The following is a 13,902-nucleotide window of genomic DNA, read 5'->3' on the forward strand; positions in this document are numbered from 1 at the left end:
ATTATTCAAGTATTTATGCATCATAGATGATTGAACATGCAGTCATCAGCTCCTGGCTTATTGAAAACACTTCATCATAAAAGACACATTAAACACACTCATGTAAAAGATAGCAAATAAAATTAGTCTTCTCTATTTTGTCCTTCAACATACTGATGGTCATTCAGCTTCCAGCTTTAATCAATGCAAGTTATATATTAACTTCTGGGCTAATTTCTTCTTAGATAAAAGTGCAAGTAGTGACAGAAGGAAACACACTGTGAACAGAAGGACTTTGATTTCCCAGGATGCCTGTGAAGTGGATGTCTGTTCTGTTCCTGCTGCAGATGAGTTGCTACTTCAGATAAGGGGAACTGTGGGAAGGTGTTGGTATGGCCTATGGAATACAGTCACTGGATGAATTTAAAGATAATACTGGATGAACTTGTACAAAGGGGTCATGAAGTGACTGTTCTGAGACCTTCATCTTCTATCTTTCTCGATCCCCAAAAACCATCTGGTCTTAAATATGAAACATTTCCTACCGCTTCCAATAATGATGAAGTAGAAAAGTTTTTTACCCAATGGGTCAATATGTGGGTATATGATGTGCCAAAAGACACATGTTGGAGATATTACCCATCGATGAACATAATGTTTGGGCAATTTTTTGATTTGTGGTTAAAGCTTTGTAGAGAAGCAGTTTCGAACAAACAACTTATATCAAAACTACAGAAATCCAAGTTTGATGTTGTTCTTTCAGATGCTATTGGTCCCTGTGGTGAGCTGATAGCTGAGTTACTCCCAGTACCCTTTGTGTACAGTCTTCGCTTTGGTAATGGCTACGCAATAGAAAAGTACAGTGGGGGACTTATATTCCCTCCCTCCTATGTACCTATTGTTTTGTCTGGGTTAAGTCGCCAAGTGACATTCATGGAGAGGGTAGAAAATATGATATGTTTGCTTTATTTTGACTTTTTCTGAGTCATTTCCTCATAAGGATTGGGATCCATTGTTCAGTGAAATTTTAAGTAAGTTGTGTCTCTCATCAGCAGGGTGAGGGCCTACCTTTCATTGCTCTTAAAGATATTCTTAGATGCAAGCATGTCTTTCATGCTGAAATGATTAAATAAAACATAATATTGTACAACAATCTCACTACAACATCATGTCCAAACCTCCATTTTAAAGACCTAAACTACTGAAGCTTGGACCTAAATATGTTTCGTTGGTATTGTTGGCAGTCATGGTCTCCTAGTTTAAGAAAGAAAGCCACAATTAAGCAAGAGCAAAAATTTCTGCTCTCATGTTTTCCAGATAATATTTGTAAATATTTCTACAAAGAAATACATATTATTACATTGTTAATACAAATGAAAAGTAGTTATGGATGTCATAAATTCTTCCAAGCATAACCCTCTAATGGGCTTCTTAGGAAAGGAAGAGTCAAGGGGTAGATTGTTTGTTGTAGAAACTAACATGATTCCTGCACAAGTTGTGTCCATAATTATGCTGAGATAGCTTGACTCTAGAGCTAGAATGCTCCTTTATATTTGTATCTGCTTTTCTGAAGCTTTAGAGAAGAACAAAATGCATGGCAGATACATCGGGGCTTCATGGATTATATAACAAATAGGATTGCTGAATTATTGAGGTGACGTTAGCATTTCATCTCAGTTTATCTTTAATATACATATATTATGTAAACCACAAAAATTGCATTATACATAAAGTAAATATATTTTTTCCAAGAATGTACACTTTGTTTCATTGAGTAAAATTATTCCAACATTTTTCAGACAATATATATATATATTTTAATTTTTATTTTGCAATACAATTCAGTTCTACATATCAGCCACGGATTCCCTTGTTCTCCCTCCTCCCGCCCCCCTCACCTTCCCCCCAGCCCACCCCCCATTCTCACCTCCTCCAGGGCAAAGCCTTCCCTGCGGACTGAGATCAACCTGGTAGACTCAGTCCAGGTAGGTTCAGTCCCCTCCTCCCAGGCTGAGCCAAGTGATCCTGCATAGGCCTCAGGGATCTAGAAAAAATCATCCTGAGTGAGGTAACCCAGACTCAGAAAGACAAACATGGTATGTACTCACTCATAGGAGGATACTAGATGTGGAACAAGGATGACTGGACTGCTACTCACATCACCAGGGAGCAATATATGTTTTATTCATGTGGCAATACTTTCATTACCATTTTGCTCTTTCATCTCCAACTCATTTCTCTATTTAGGAAGACCTACTACTATGGTTGACACAATGAAGAAAGCAGAAATGTGGCTCATTCAGTCCTACTGGGATTTAGAGTTTCCTCGCCCATCTTTACCAAACATGGAGTTTGTTGGAGAACTCCACTGCAAACCTGCCAAACCCTTGCCTAAGATAAGTACAACCTTTTAGTTTAGTTTTGTTTCATTTTATTTCATTTCAGTAAAAATGGTTCTACACCATTCTTTTAGTTTTTCTTCCAGTGAGAAAGAATCAGAAGTGGGGAAAAACAATGAGCGTGAAGGGAGACATTTGCATTCAAACCATAATGACTTACTAAACCTACTGATTATCTTACATTTGAAGAAAATTTATATTCATCTTGCTCAATACTAATGAGAATTTTAATACATTCTCAGGCAGTGTCCTAAAAAGACATATACCATACATACTTATGAAGGTAAATGTATAAATTTTGGAAACAGGATGAAAAAAGTGTAAACCTAAAATGTATCCTGCCAAGATTCTTCAACAGTATCTTAGCATAAGCAAAAGACCATTCTTCAATATCGTGAATTTTTGGCTTCAATGACTTTACAGAAAAACTCAACATTTCCTTGGTTTCAGTCTACTAATTAACTCACTACTCACTTGAGATCTCACAGTTTTGTAGCTTAGGGCATAAAAGGGATAGTTTACTCTATTGATGCAGAGGTTTGTTTGTTTGTTTGTTTTTATTTAATTGTCATTACACACACACACACACACACACACACACACACACACATACACACACACATAGAAAAATGTATAATACAATGTTTGAGTCCATTGAGTGTTGTTCATATGCACACGTTATTAAGGGGGGGAACTCTTGGTATTGGATAATGAGTTTGAGGCTCATTCCCTGGGAAGACTGATGATGTATTTTTGTATCTTATGCCAGACTACAGGAGACCACTAAAACTTCATTGAGGAACAGGGTCCTGGCATCATGGCTGCTTGCCGGAATAACCACAGGAAAAAATATATACTGCACATGAACACCTAGTTATTCTTACCACCTGCTTATGAAAACAGATGTAAATTACCCAATCATTCTGACAATATCTGATATGAAATGAACATTACATTTTGTAAGACAAATTGCTAAACAGCCTTATAAATAAAAAACCTGGAGGCAGATATTGGGGTGAAAACCAAGAGATCAGAGGAATAGGACAAGCCACAGCCAACCTCACCTCACCAACTCCTCAGCCTCCAAAGAGACCTACTTCCTGTATACTCATGCCTATAGCCTTTCTGTTCTGCCATCTCATTTCCTCTCTCTGCCCAGCTACATCACTTTCTGTCTGTCTCTACAGACCTCCAGACTTCTATGGTTAGTACTGGGATTAAAGGCGTGTGTCAGGCCGGGCAGTGGTGGCACATACCTTTAATCCCAGCACTTGGGAGGCAGAGGCAGGCAGATCTCTGTGAGTTCAAGGCCAGCCTAGGCTACAGAGTGAGTTCCAGGACAGGCTTCAAAGCTACACAGAGAAACCCTGTCTCAAAAAACCAAAAAAAAAAAAAAAAAAAGCATGTGTGTGTCACTGTGCCTGGCTCTGTTCCCCAGTGTGGCCTTGAACTCACACAGATGCAGATAGATCTCTGCCTCCTGAATGCTAGGGTTAAAGGTATGTGCAAACATTGCCTGACTTCTATGCTTAATATAGTGGCTGGCTTTTTCCTCTAATCCTCAGATAAGATTTATTAGGGTGCACAATATATTGGGGGACACAATATATCACCACAAGAGTTGTAAGACAGTTATAGAGAGTAAGCTTTCTTTAATGACACATAATATGATAGCCAAAGAATTCTTGCAATTTTATATCACTAGCAACCATATAACATTATTTTCCATTAATTTTTAATTTGTGTGATGTATGTGTGTACATATATACTACTGTGTATGCATATGGGGAGAGAGACATCGTGGCATAGGTACAAATTGTTGGCATCCCTTTATTTGCGGAACAACATGATAATGTTGCTCACATGGTGGCCAAAGGAGCAGCTGTTGCAGTTGACTTTCATACAATGACAAGTGCAGATCTGCTTAATGCACTGAAGGCAGTCGTTAACAACCCTTCGTGAGTGTAACCGTCTATCTATTTATTTGTCTTGTATCAGAACCCAGGACTTTACACATGCATGCTGAGCAACTATTCTGTCACTGAGCTATGCCACTAGCCTATTTAATATAGATCATTTCTCACCAGAAGGTCCAGAGAGCAGCAATTAACCTAAAGAAACAATGATACATACAAAGACCTACATTGGATAGTGAGGGAATGTCAATGTGTTTGCTCATTACTTTATTTTAGACAGAGTCTGGATTTAACTTGACGTCTTCCTCTTTCATCCTATAAAGTTCTAGAATAAAAAATATGTGCCAATACCCTAGACCAAAGTATTTTGCAATAGTTTTACTAAAAAAATTATCAGAGATTTAATTTTAGAATAATACAGTTTTATTTGTTAAAATACCTACTGGTAGTTGAAATTGTAGTAGAGTGAAGCAAGTGAACCCAGCCACCATTTTTCTTTTATTTAAAAAAAATCTCCTCAAAATGGCTTTTTGTTAACCAGTAGGATAACATTAATCTCTAATTCCAATTATATTTAATTTTACAAATTTGTATTTGCCAATATTTGATTCTATTGCTGATCTGTGGTGAAAAATAGAGCTTTGATTTTTGTTAATTAATAACATCAAAAAAGAGGATTCTAGTTATAAATAGTGCATATCCTTAGATTTTTAAGTTGTGGTTGCCTTGTGTAGAAGAATTATGTAATTTAAAAAAATTGCTTTGAAAGACAGAACTTGGCATATTGCTGTTCAATTGCCAAATACCTTACACAATAATGATTTACTTTCCAAAATACTTCAGAACATTAAATTAAATTATGCTTCCTCTTTATAGGCTCTTTCATCAACAATATTATACATGCATTTCATGCATAAAAATTTTGTTTAGAACTGTAATGGAGAAGAAAGGGAGAAAGGGAGAAAGAAAGAAAGAAAGAAAGAAAGAAAGAAAGAAAGGAAGGAAGGAAAAAAGGGGGGGAGGAAGGGTGGAAGGGAGGAAGAAGAAGAGAGAGAGAGAGAAGAGAGAAAAGAAAGAAAGAATAACTGGGCAGAGGTGGTGTACGCCTTTAATCACAGCACTCAGGAGGCAGAGGCAGGTGGATCTCTATGAGTTTGAGGCCAGCCTGGTCTACAGACCAAGTTTCAGGACAGCTAGGCCTGCTACACGGAGGAACCCTGTCTTGAAACCCCCAAGGGGAGAGAGAGAGAGAGAGAGAGAGAGAGAGAGAGAGAGAGAGAGAGAGAGAGAGAGACAGAGAGAGACAGAGAGAGACAGAGACAGAGACAGAGACAGAGAGACAGAGAGAGAATGGTGACAAAAGAACAACAGATGCATTTTAAAGCAAGTTAACTCAATTTGAACAAATTTTAGCTATTCTAATAAGCACTTTGTGAAACATTTTCTTTTTACAGTTTTTGAAAAATATTTTTCTTGATGGTTAGATAAAAACCCTCTTGTATGGATACTTGCCTACATTTCTAATCCTTAATAGACATAATGATGGTACTATGTAGCTAGAGTTTTCCTGCCTGGCCCACAGTCAGGACAAATCTCTGTCACCCGCCAGTCCCACAGCCACTCAGACCCGACCAAGTAAACACAGAGACTTATACTGGTTACAAACTGTATGGCCGTGGCAGGCTTCTTGCTAACTGTTCTTACAGCTTAAATTAATCCATTTCCATTAATCTATACCTTGCCACATGGCTCGTGACTTACCGGTATCTTCACATTCTGTTTCTCATCGTGGCGGCTGGCAGTGTCTCTCTGACTCAGCCTTCCACTTCCCAGCTTTATTCTCCTCCTTGTCCCGCCTACACTTCCTGCCTAGCCAATGGCCAATCAGTGTTTTATTTATTAACTAATTAGCAACACATTTGCCATACAGAACATTCCACAGCACTTCCCCCCCCCTTTTTTTTTTCCAAAAGGAAGGTTTTAACCTTAACAAAGTAAAATTACATATAATTTGGGAATTTGGGCGTAGCTTCTCTTACTACTTCCTGCTGGAGGGGGGCGCTGTATCTTATGGGGAAACAAAGAAAATTTTAGGATTATGGAATAGTCCATGAGGGTGTATCGTCTGAGCCAGTTGCCTTCAAACCATTCTGGATGTTGAATCATCTGGGCCATGGTGTCATCGGAGACCTTTCAGGGGGTCTTGGCTGGTCAAACCTGATGTGTCTTAATCTGGAACAAATCCATAGCCTCTGGCTTTCTGTGGAAACAAAAGCAGAGTCTCCTTTCCAAAGTAACATATCCTTATATCCAAATTTTGAAGTCAAGGTACCTTTAAAATATACATTTTGGCATAACTCAACAGCTTTTACAATCAAATGTTTTTCTGCAGTTAAAAGTCCCAAAGACAACACAATGCAGATTCTCTGTGTAATATCCATTTTTACGTGGCTTATTTTTTATACTACCTTTACTGTCTCTTTAAAGACTTTATTTTTTAAAACTATGTATTTGTTTCTATAACTCTATATATCATCTTTTTTGTCTCTTTCAAGCCTATGTATCTTTTACACACATTGTAAACTATTACATCTGAATCTGTCTTATTGTGAATCTATTGCCTTAAACTGCAGCAGCTGTGGCTGCTGGATCCACCCACCTCAGCTTCCCAACATGGCCATGGTTTACCGCCAGCTCTGGGAGCTATCAGGGGTCTATGCTTTTAGCCAAGCAGCGTGTAGCCCAGAAACCTCCCCTTTTGCTCTGCACCAGCAAAGGCTAAATCCACCATGCAGCTCAAAGTGCCACTTGCAAAGGCCTCATTCCCGCCATAGGCAGGTCGAGCACGCACGCTAGGAACCCACCAGTAGCTCAAACAGGCAGCTGCCGCTCATTTGAGAGAGACAATTAGGAAGCTGTTTTTAGCTCCGTTTTAGAATCTTTTTTCTCAGGTTTTAGGTGGAAACTCTTGCCACCACGTTGGACGCCAGTACTAGATGAAGCTGATTTCTTAAATAGATGATACATTTTGAAGGCTTATGACGCACACTGTATTAGTCTTGAGTAAACTGTTCAACATCCTTATTATAGGCCTCATGTCCTGTATAACAAAAATACAGTACTGTTTCTACCTTTGTCTGAAATACACTGTCTTTTGTCTGTGTATATTATGGCTGCCTTATATTATAAATAACAAGAAAGGAGGTTGCCTCTATTGCCATTGGTACTCTGTTATGATACAGCATGTTAAGCTTTACACTTGATGAGACATGTCCATAAATAGACCCCTTTCCCATGTATCCTGGTCTGTAATCATTTCGCCACTAGAATCAAATATCTCTTTAATGTTTCAGTGTAAAATATTGAGTAGTCTCAATATTGAAAAGTCACAACACGTAAAAGAAAAGCATAAACAGTAATTGCAATAATAATTTACAGTAAGTAATTTACAGTAAGAATGATTAAAAGTAGCCGGGCGGTGGTGGCGCACGCCTTTAATCCCAGCACTCGGGAGGCAGAGGCAGGTGGATCTTTGTGAGTTCGAGGCCAGCCTGGTCTACAGAGAGAGTCCAGGAAAGGCGCAAAGCTACACAGAGAAACCCTGTCTCGAAAAACCAAAAAAAAAAAAAAAAGAATGATTAAAAGTGTTCCAAGAGTCAAAAACATTTTCCAACAAATAAAGGAAAGTATAGTTTTATTATTTTCATCTAACAGTTAATAACTAGAAGGAGAAATTTATGAAAAGAAATTAGTAAATTTCTTTTACTAAGAAGAAGCTAGTAAATGAACAATCATTGCATATCTATGTTTATAATCAATAAGCACTGATAAGTGGTCAATACAAATTCCTGATCAATCCCAACTCCTTATCAGCTTTGTCCAGATATGGACCACAGTGAAAAATGGCATGCATTGGCTATGCATCTCCAAATTGTTCTACTGTTCTGAATTCTTCATACCAGCTACACTAGTAATTGCTTTCTAAGTGACTCATGTTTCAAAACCTCAAAGGATAACTCATTTTGATTTTGTTTATTTTGCTTTGGGGTGTAAACTGGGTCCAATCTCTTATTTATGAATATTTGCTTTTCCTAGCATTTCTCTTATATATTTAAATCCTGTGTGTTGAAGAAGTTCTAGCTGATACATTATTTAATAAGATCTTTACTGTGATGAGCCCATAATTTTCTTTATACTTCCATGTGATCATCATCATGATACACAGAAATTTAGACACATATGTTTTCACCTTCATTCTGTAAGTCAATGCCCATCATATCTCCCTTTAGCTATAAAGAGAATGTGATGTGGTTGTCAACCATTCACCATGACCAGCCCATAAAGCCCCTGGACAGAGCCATCTTCTGGATAGAGTTTGTCATGTGCCACAAAGGGGCCAAGCATCTGAAGCCACTTACCTATAATCTCAGCTGGTACCAGTACCACTCTCTGGATGTGGTTGGATTTCTACTCGCCTGTGTGGCAGCCGTGGCTTTCCTTGATGTAAAGTGCTGCTAGACTATTTACCGATTCTTGTAAAAATGGGAAAGAAAAATAGGAACAGGGTTCTTTAAGAATGAAGGCAAGACTCTCCCATTCAGCTCTTGCACTGTGTATCAGGCTATTCTTGCTTTAGGAGATATAAGGATACTTGACTTATCTATATATTTTACTCCTTAAAATTAAGAAATTAACCATTTAAAATACTTATTTCCTCATATAACTAATTTTGTGCTGATTTACTGATGTAATAGTCTTGAGAACAATGATAACCAGAGAAACACCATCTTGTTTATGGGAGAAGAATAGGAAGCCTGAAGTTTTATTGTGAATTTTGCAGAGATATCATTTTTAAAATAAAATGGAATGAAATGAACTACCAGTGTCTGTCAAAAGAAATGATCTACTTATAAAGTGACAAGGCAGATTTTTATTTGCCAAAATAGAGGACAGGGCCTTCGAGATACAATGAATCCAATTCTATAAGAAAGAAGATAATTTTATAGAAACAAACAGGAAAGGCATCAAGATGTTTCAGCTGGTAGGGGCATGGGTCACACAAACCTGTTGACCTGAGTTTAAGCCCCAGAATCCACAGACTGTGAAAGGAGAGAACCAATATCACAGAATTGTTCTGTGCCTTAATTCTGTGTCTCTGCACACACATGCCCATGTGCCCATATACACACAGCATGTACACACATACACACTCATACACCACCACCACCATAAAAACAATAATACCAACAATAACAATGAATGTAAAGTGAAGTTTAAAGAACATTGAAACATGTCTAGAGGGGAATAAAGAAGTCTGAATTTAAAAGGAGTCCTAGAGTTAGTTAGAATTACACACGTAGGTGGAAAATTAATTTAAGTGTCCTGGTAAGAGGGAAAAACAATGTACAATTCACAGTTTCACATAAATACAGATGTATGCACATAAAGATTGAAAATTAAATCACCTTTAAAGACAGAATACAACTGGAATCCAGGATAACTTGCTCTAGGTACATTGTTAATCAAGTCCTACGTGCTACATGAGCCTAGAAATACATCTTTCTTAAATACAAAATACTTTGCCAAGAATTTTTGTTATTTATTACACCAACTCAAGATTTTTTCCTAATGCATTTCCCACAGTTCTTCACAATTGATGGCTTCTTGCAGGGGTGTGAGGAATGATTCAGTTACCTTCAGAGAGCAGGCCACTGGGAGTGTGACCATGCCCCAATGACTGAATGGACAGCACAGATTGCACTTGGTGTATTTTGGGGGTAGAACACTGGGGAGGGTGCGTGGACCTGGGAGGACTGGAAGGAGAGTGTGATAGGGGTGTCTTGTGTGAAATTCCCAAATAATCAATAAAAATATTAATATTACACTGGAGAAAAATTAGATCACCTGATACATTTTTGGTTAAATAAACAGAAGCCATTATACTGCATGGTGCCTTGACTATTCTTTTCATTGAATAGCTCTGTGCAATTGGACAGTCTGAAAATGCACAATGGAAGATGGCCTGCTTAGCTCAGAACAATAGCTGAGTACCCATGCTTAATTGAGTCTGCTTAGTGTTATAGCACATTTTCGTCCTGTGGCAACAAGGTGACCTGTACCTTCCTGTTATTCACCTAGCTAGTCATTTCTAGCTGCTTTGTTACCCAGAACAAGTATGTGAAAAACACAAACTTTTACATTTTTACTTATTTTGCATTAACAACATATGAGATAATAATTGCAAGAAGGAATAAATAGTCAAGATTGAATGAAAAATTTTGATATCGTAGCATCTTTGCCAGAGAGAATAGCTTAAATAGTAAAAGACTCTTAAGATCTGACCTGCAATATCTACAATTAGAATTTTCCTCCTCAGGGCATAGTCTGCAAAGCAGAGCACAGTGAAGACAGACCACAACTGAACAGCATTTCTTTTGCTCAATAAATATCATACAATTGAATAGGGCATGTAATTATCACGTTTGATACATGGAAAAAGATTTCTACAGTATTCTTCAATGCAAAACTTTAGAATGATTATTATTCATACTAGATATGATAATAATGTGCAGGAAATAAGCAAGAATTTTTTTTTTTACTGAACTTGAAATATAAGAGAATTGGTCAGACACAGCCTTCTTGTCACTGTGCAAAGATCAAAGTTGAAGCTACTTTCAATATTTACACAGCAAATTAAGGTTAAATGGTGCTCTTTTCCATTGCCTTACTTTGAGAATGAGACTGAGCATGGAAATCTTTGCTTGTAGCAGCCCATATTAATCTTCGTTCTACATACTTTATAATTCGCCTCAACCTTCACATTGCTGTGTCCTTTTAATACAATTCTCATGTTGCAGCAACACAAACCATAATTCATTGCTACTTCACAACTGTAATTTTGCTACTGTTATGAATCATAATATAAATATCTGATATGCAGGATATTTGATATGCGACCCCTGTGAAGGGGTCAGTTGACCCTCTGCAACCCACAGGTTGAGAACTGCCTCTGTAGACAAATAAACAGCCAATTAAACAAATTTTCACAGCTCCGCATTTTGGAAGTTTTTCAAAAACATAAGCATTTCCCGTCATAGCAACATGAGTAATGTTGAAAATTTCACTTATAGGTTTCCTAGTAGTGCTTACATAGTTGTTATTAATTTGTTATTAATATTTAATTTCAGCTTATTATCTCATATATGTTATTGAACAAACTTAAGGAGATAACATTTTGACTATTCTGACAACAGGGAAGATATTCTAAAGACAGACACCCCTGCTCCCTCTTTTGGCTATTAAGACTCTTCAAATAGACTCTAAGAAAGTCTACTTCCCCAGGAATCTCATGCTGGGAGAAAGAAAAGGCTGAGTTCTTGATGCCAGCTAGTGGGCAAGCTTTTCTCTTGGGAAGAAAATTCACAGAGTTCTGGCAAATTTTCAGACAACCTTACAAAAGAGACTAGAGCCAGTGAGACCATGATCAAAGATAAGCAAAGGACTCCGTTGGAAGGCTCCTATTGGATGTTTATTTCGTGCCCTGTATATATCTAAATCTCTTAAGTACTCCCAGATGGACTGGACAGGTAGGGTAGAGGCTACTGGAACTATATGCTCATCTTTTCAGTGTGGCCACATCAAATAAAATTCCTTCCTCTGCTCATTATTACTTTTCTCTTTCATTGGTTTATATAGGACAGGTTGCTAAGCTTAGAGTTTTAAGATAGCAGGGGCCCAAGCTTTGTCCCTAACCACTTTTGTAACAGTTTCTGAAACTCGGTGAAATTTAAAAGTGCTGCAGTCGAAACTATAGAAAAATATACTTTCTTTACATAATGAGTCTTACAGAAATTTGAGGGCAAGAAATCAGAAAAATTAAGACCCAGTAGCCAGGAATATAAATGGATATTCCCCAACGCCCTGCTTAGTGAGACACTGGAGAACAAATGGTTGTTATAAGGTTGATAAGACTCAGTAGGTATTATATACACATATATTCAATGACAATAATTATTAAAAAAAGATCATGAATTCCAGATGGATTGGGAGGAGGGGGAAAAGGTTGGAGGAAGAAGATGAAGAGCTAGAGATGATTCCAAAACACTGTATACATAAATGAAGTTTTCAAAAAATAAAAAAACCCTAAAAACAAATAGAAAAAAATTGATTGAAGAGTTTTGACTCAAATATTTTGTTTTATTTTTATTGTATTTTATTGCAATAAATTGCTGTGGATATCACTCTGTATCAATAAAATACTGATTGGCCAGTAGCCAGACATGAAGTTTAGGCGGGACTAACAGAGAAGAAAATTGAGGGAACAGGAAGGCAGAGAGGGAGACACTGGAGTCGCCGCCATGACAAGAAACATGTGAAGATGTTGGTAAGCCACGAGCCACGTGGCAAGGTATAGATTTATAGAAATGGGTTAATTTAAGATGTAAGAACAGTTAACAAGAAGCCTGAGCCATTAGGCCAAACAGTTTAAATAATGTAAGTGTCTGTGTGTTTATTTTATATGTGGGTTATGGGACTGCAGGGGCTTGGTGGGACCTGGAGAGATGCTCTCCAGCTACAATAAATTTATTGCACTTTTGAAATAATGCTGATAATAATATTTCTTCCTTTCCTCTCCTCCTCCCAAGCCCTCCCATAGAACCTTCCCTACTATCCTTGAAATTCATGGGCTTTTTTCACTAATGTGTGTGTGTGTGTGTGTGTGTGTGTGTGTGTGTGTGTGTGTGTGTGTGTGTGTACATATTCCTAAATATCACCAGTTCAATCCATATAATGGTATTTGTATTTATGTTTTCAGGACTAACCTTCTGGCACTGGACAATCATTTGGTGTGCTCCTCCTTGGGTAGACCACCTTCTCCCACTCCCAGCTTTCTTTGGTTGCCTATAATTCTTCATGCAGGATGTGGACTTTTCTCCAGACACTTTGGCATGTCCATTAGTGTCCTTGTTCAGCCCACACTTGAGCAGTCATGTTAGTAAAACTTTATGGGTGTAGCTTCTGATATTACTAGGTGACACAATGTCACAGCAAACTCCCTCTCCCTATATGTAATATTGTTAAGACTTTACAAGATAGAGTAAAATCTTAAAAGTTTGCCCTATCTTCAAATACCTGCAGTCATTATTTCATAGCTGAGAATACTTTGCAAAATGAATGGAGAACAAGGAAACTAAATTAAGAGGACCTCTTCTGTAGAAAGAAGTATGTTTTAATAACTCAAAGAAAGACTGAGTATCACTCTTTACAAATCAAAAGTACATTCAGGTAGGCAAATAATACTTAAAATTAATTGATGTAAGAAATCATAACACTAACATCAAGGAAAAAGCAGACAGTGCTGAATTATTTGGATTATATATTGAATATTTTATCATATAACTAAATGGGCAAATTCAAATAAACAATTGACCAAAAGAACAAAAATAATTAATTACATGTTCTTTCACTATATTGATATATTTTTAAATTATTTTTATTATATTTTTGTACGATGTATGTATTTCTGTTCTCGATTTATGTGCAGTATCCAAAGAATGCAGAAGATCCCCCTGGAACTGGAGTTACAGACGGGCATAAGCTACAACATG

The 13,902-nt window shown here is 37.4% G+C and overlaps 1 protein-coding gene across 1 annotated transcript; it reads left to right on the forward strand.

The window, feature by feature from the left end:
• Positions 1-287: 287 nt before the first annotated feature.
• LOC128108781 (UDP-glucuronosyltransferase 2B7-like) lies at positions 288-8,812 on the forward strand. Its single transcript, XM_052735824.1, is given in 7 exon segments — positions 288-341; positions 343-959; positions 961-1,010; positions 2,227-2,379; positions 2,621-2,661; positions 4,188-4,336; positions 8,584-8,812. Coding segments are annotated over 7 exon segments (1,293 nt in total).
• Positions 8,813-13,902: the final 5,090 nt, after the last annotated feature.

Source organism: Peromyscus californicus, unplaced genomic scaffold, assembly GCF_007827085.1.
Source record: "Peromyscus californicus insignis strain IS unplaced genomic scaffold, ASM782708v3 Scaffold_13__1_contigs__length_99412109, whole genome shotgun sequence".
Taxonomy (NCBI): Eukaryota; Metazoa; Chordata; class Mammalia; order Rodentia; family Cricetidae; genus Peromyscus; species Peromyscus californicus.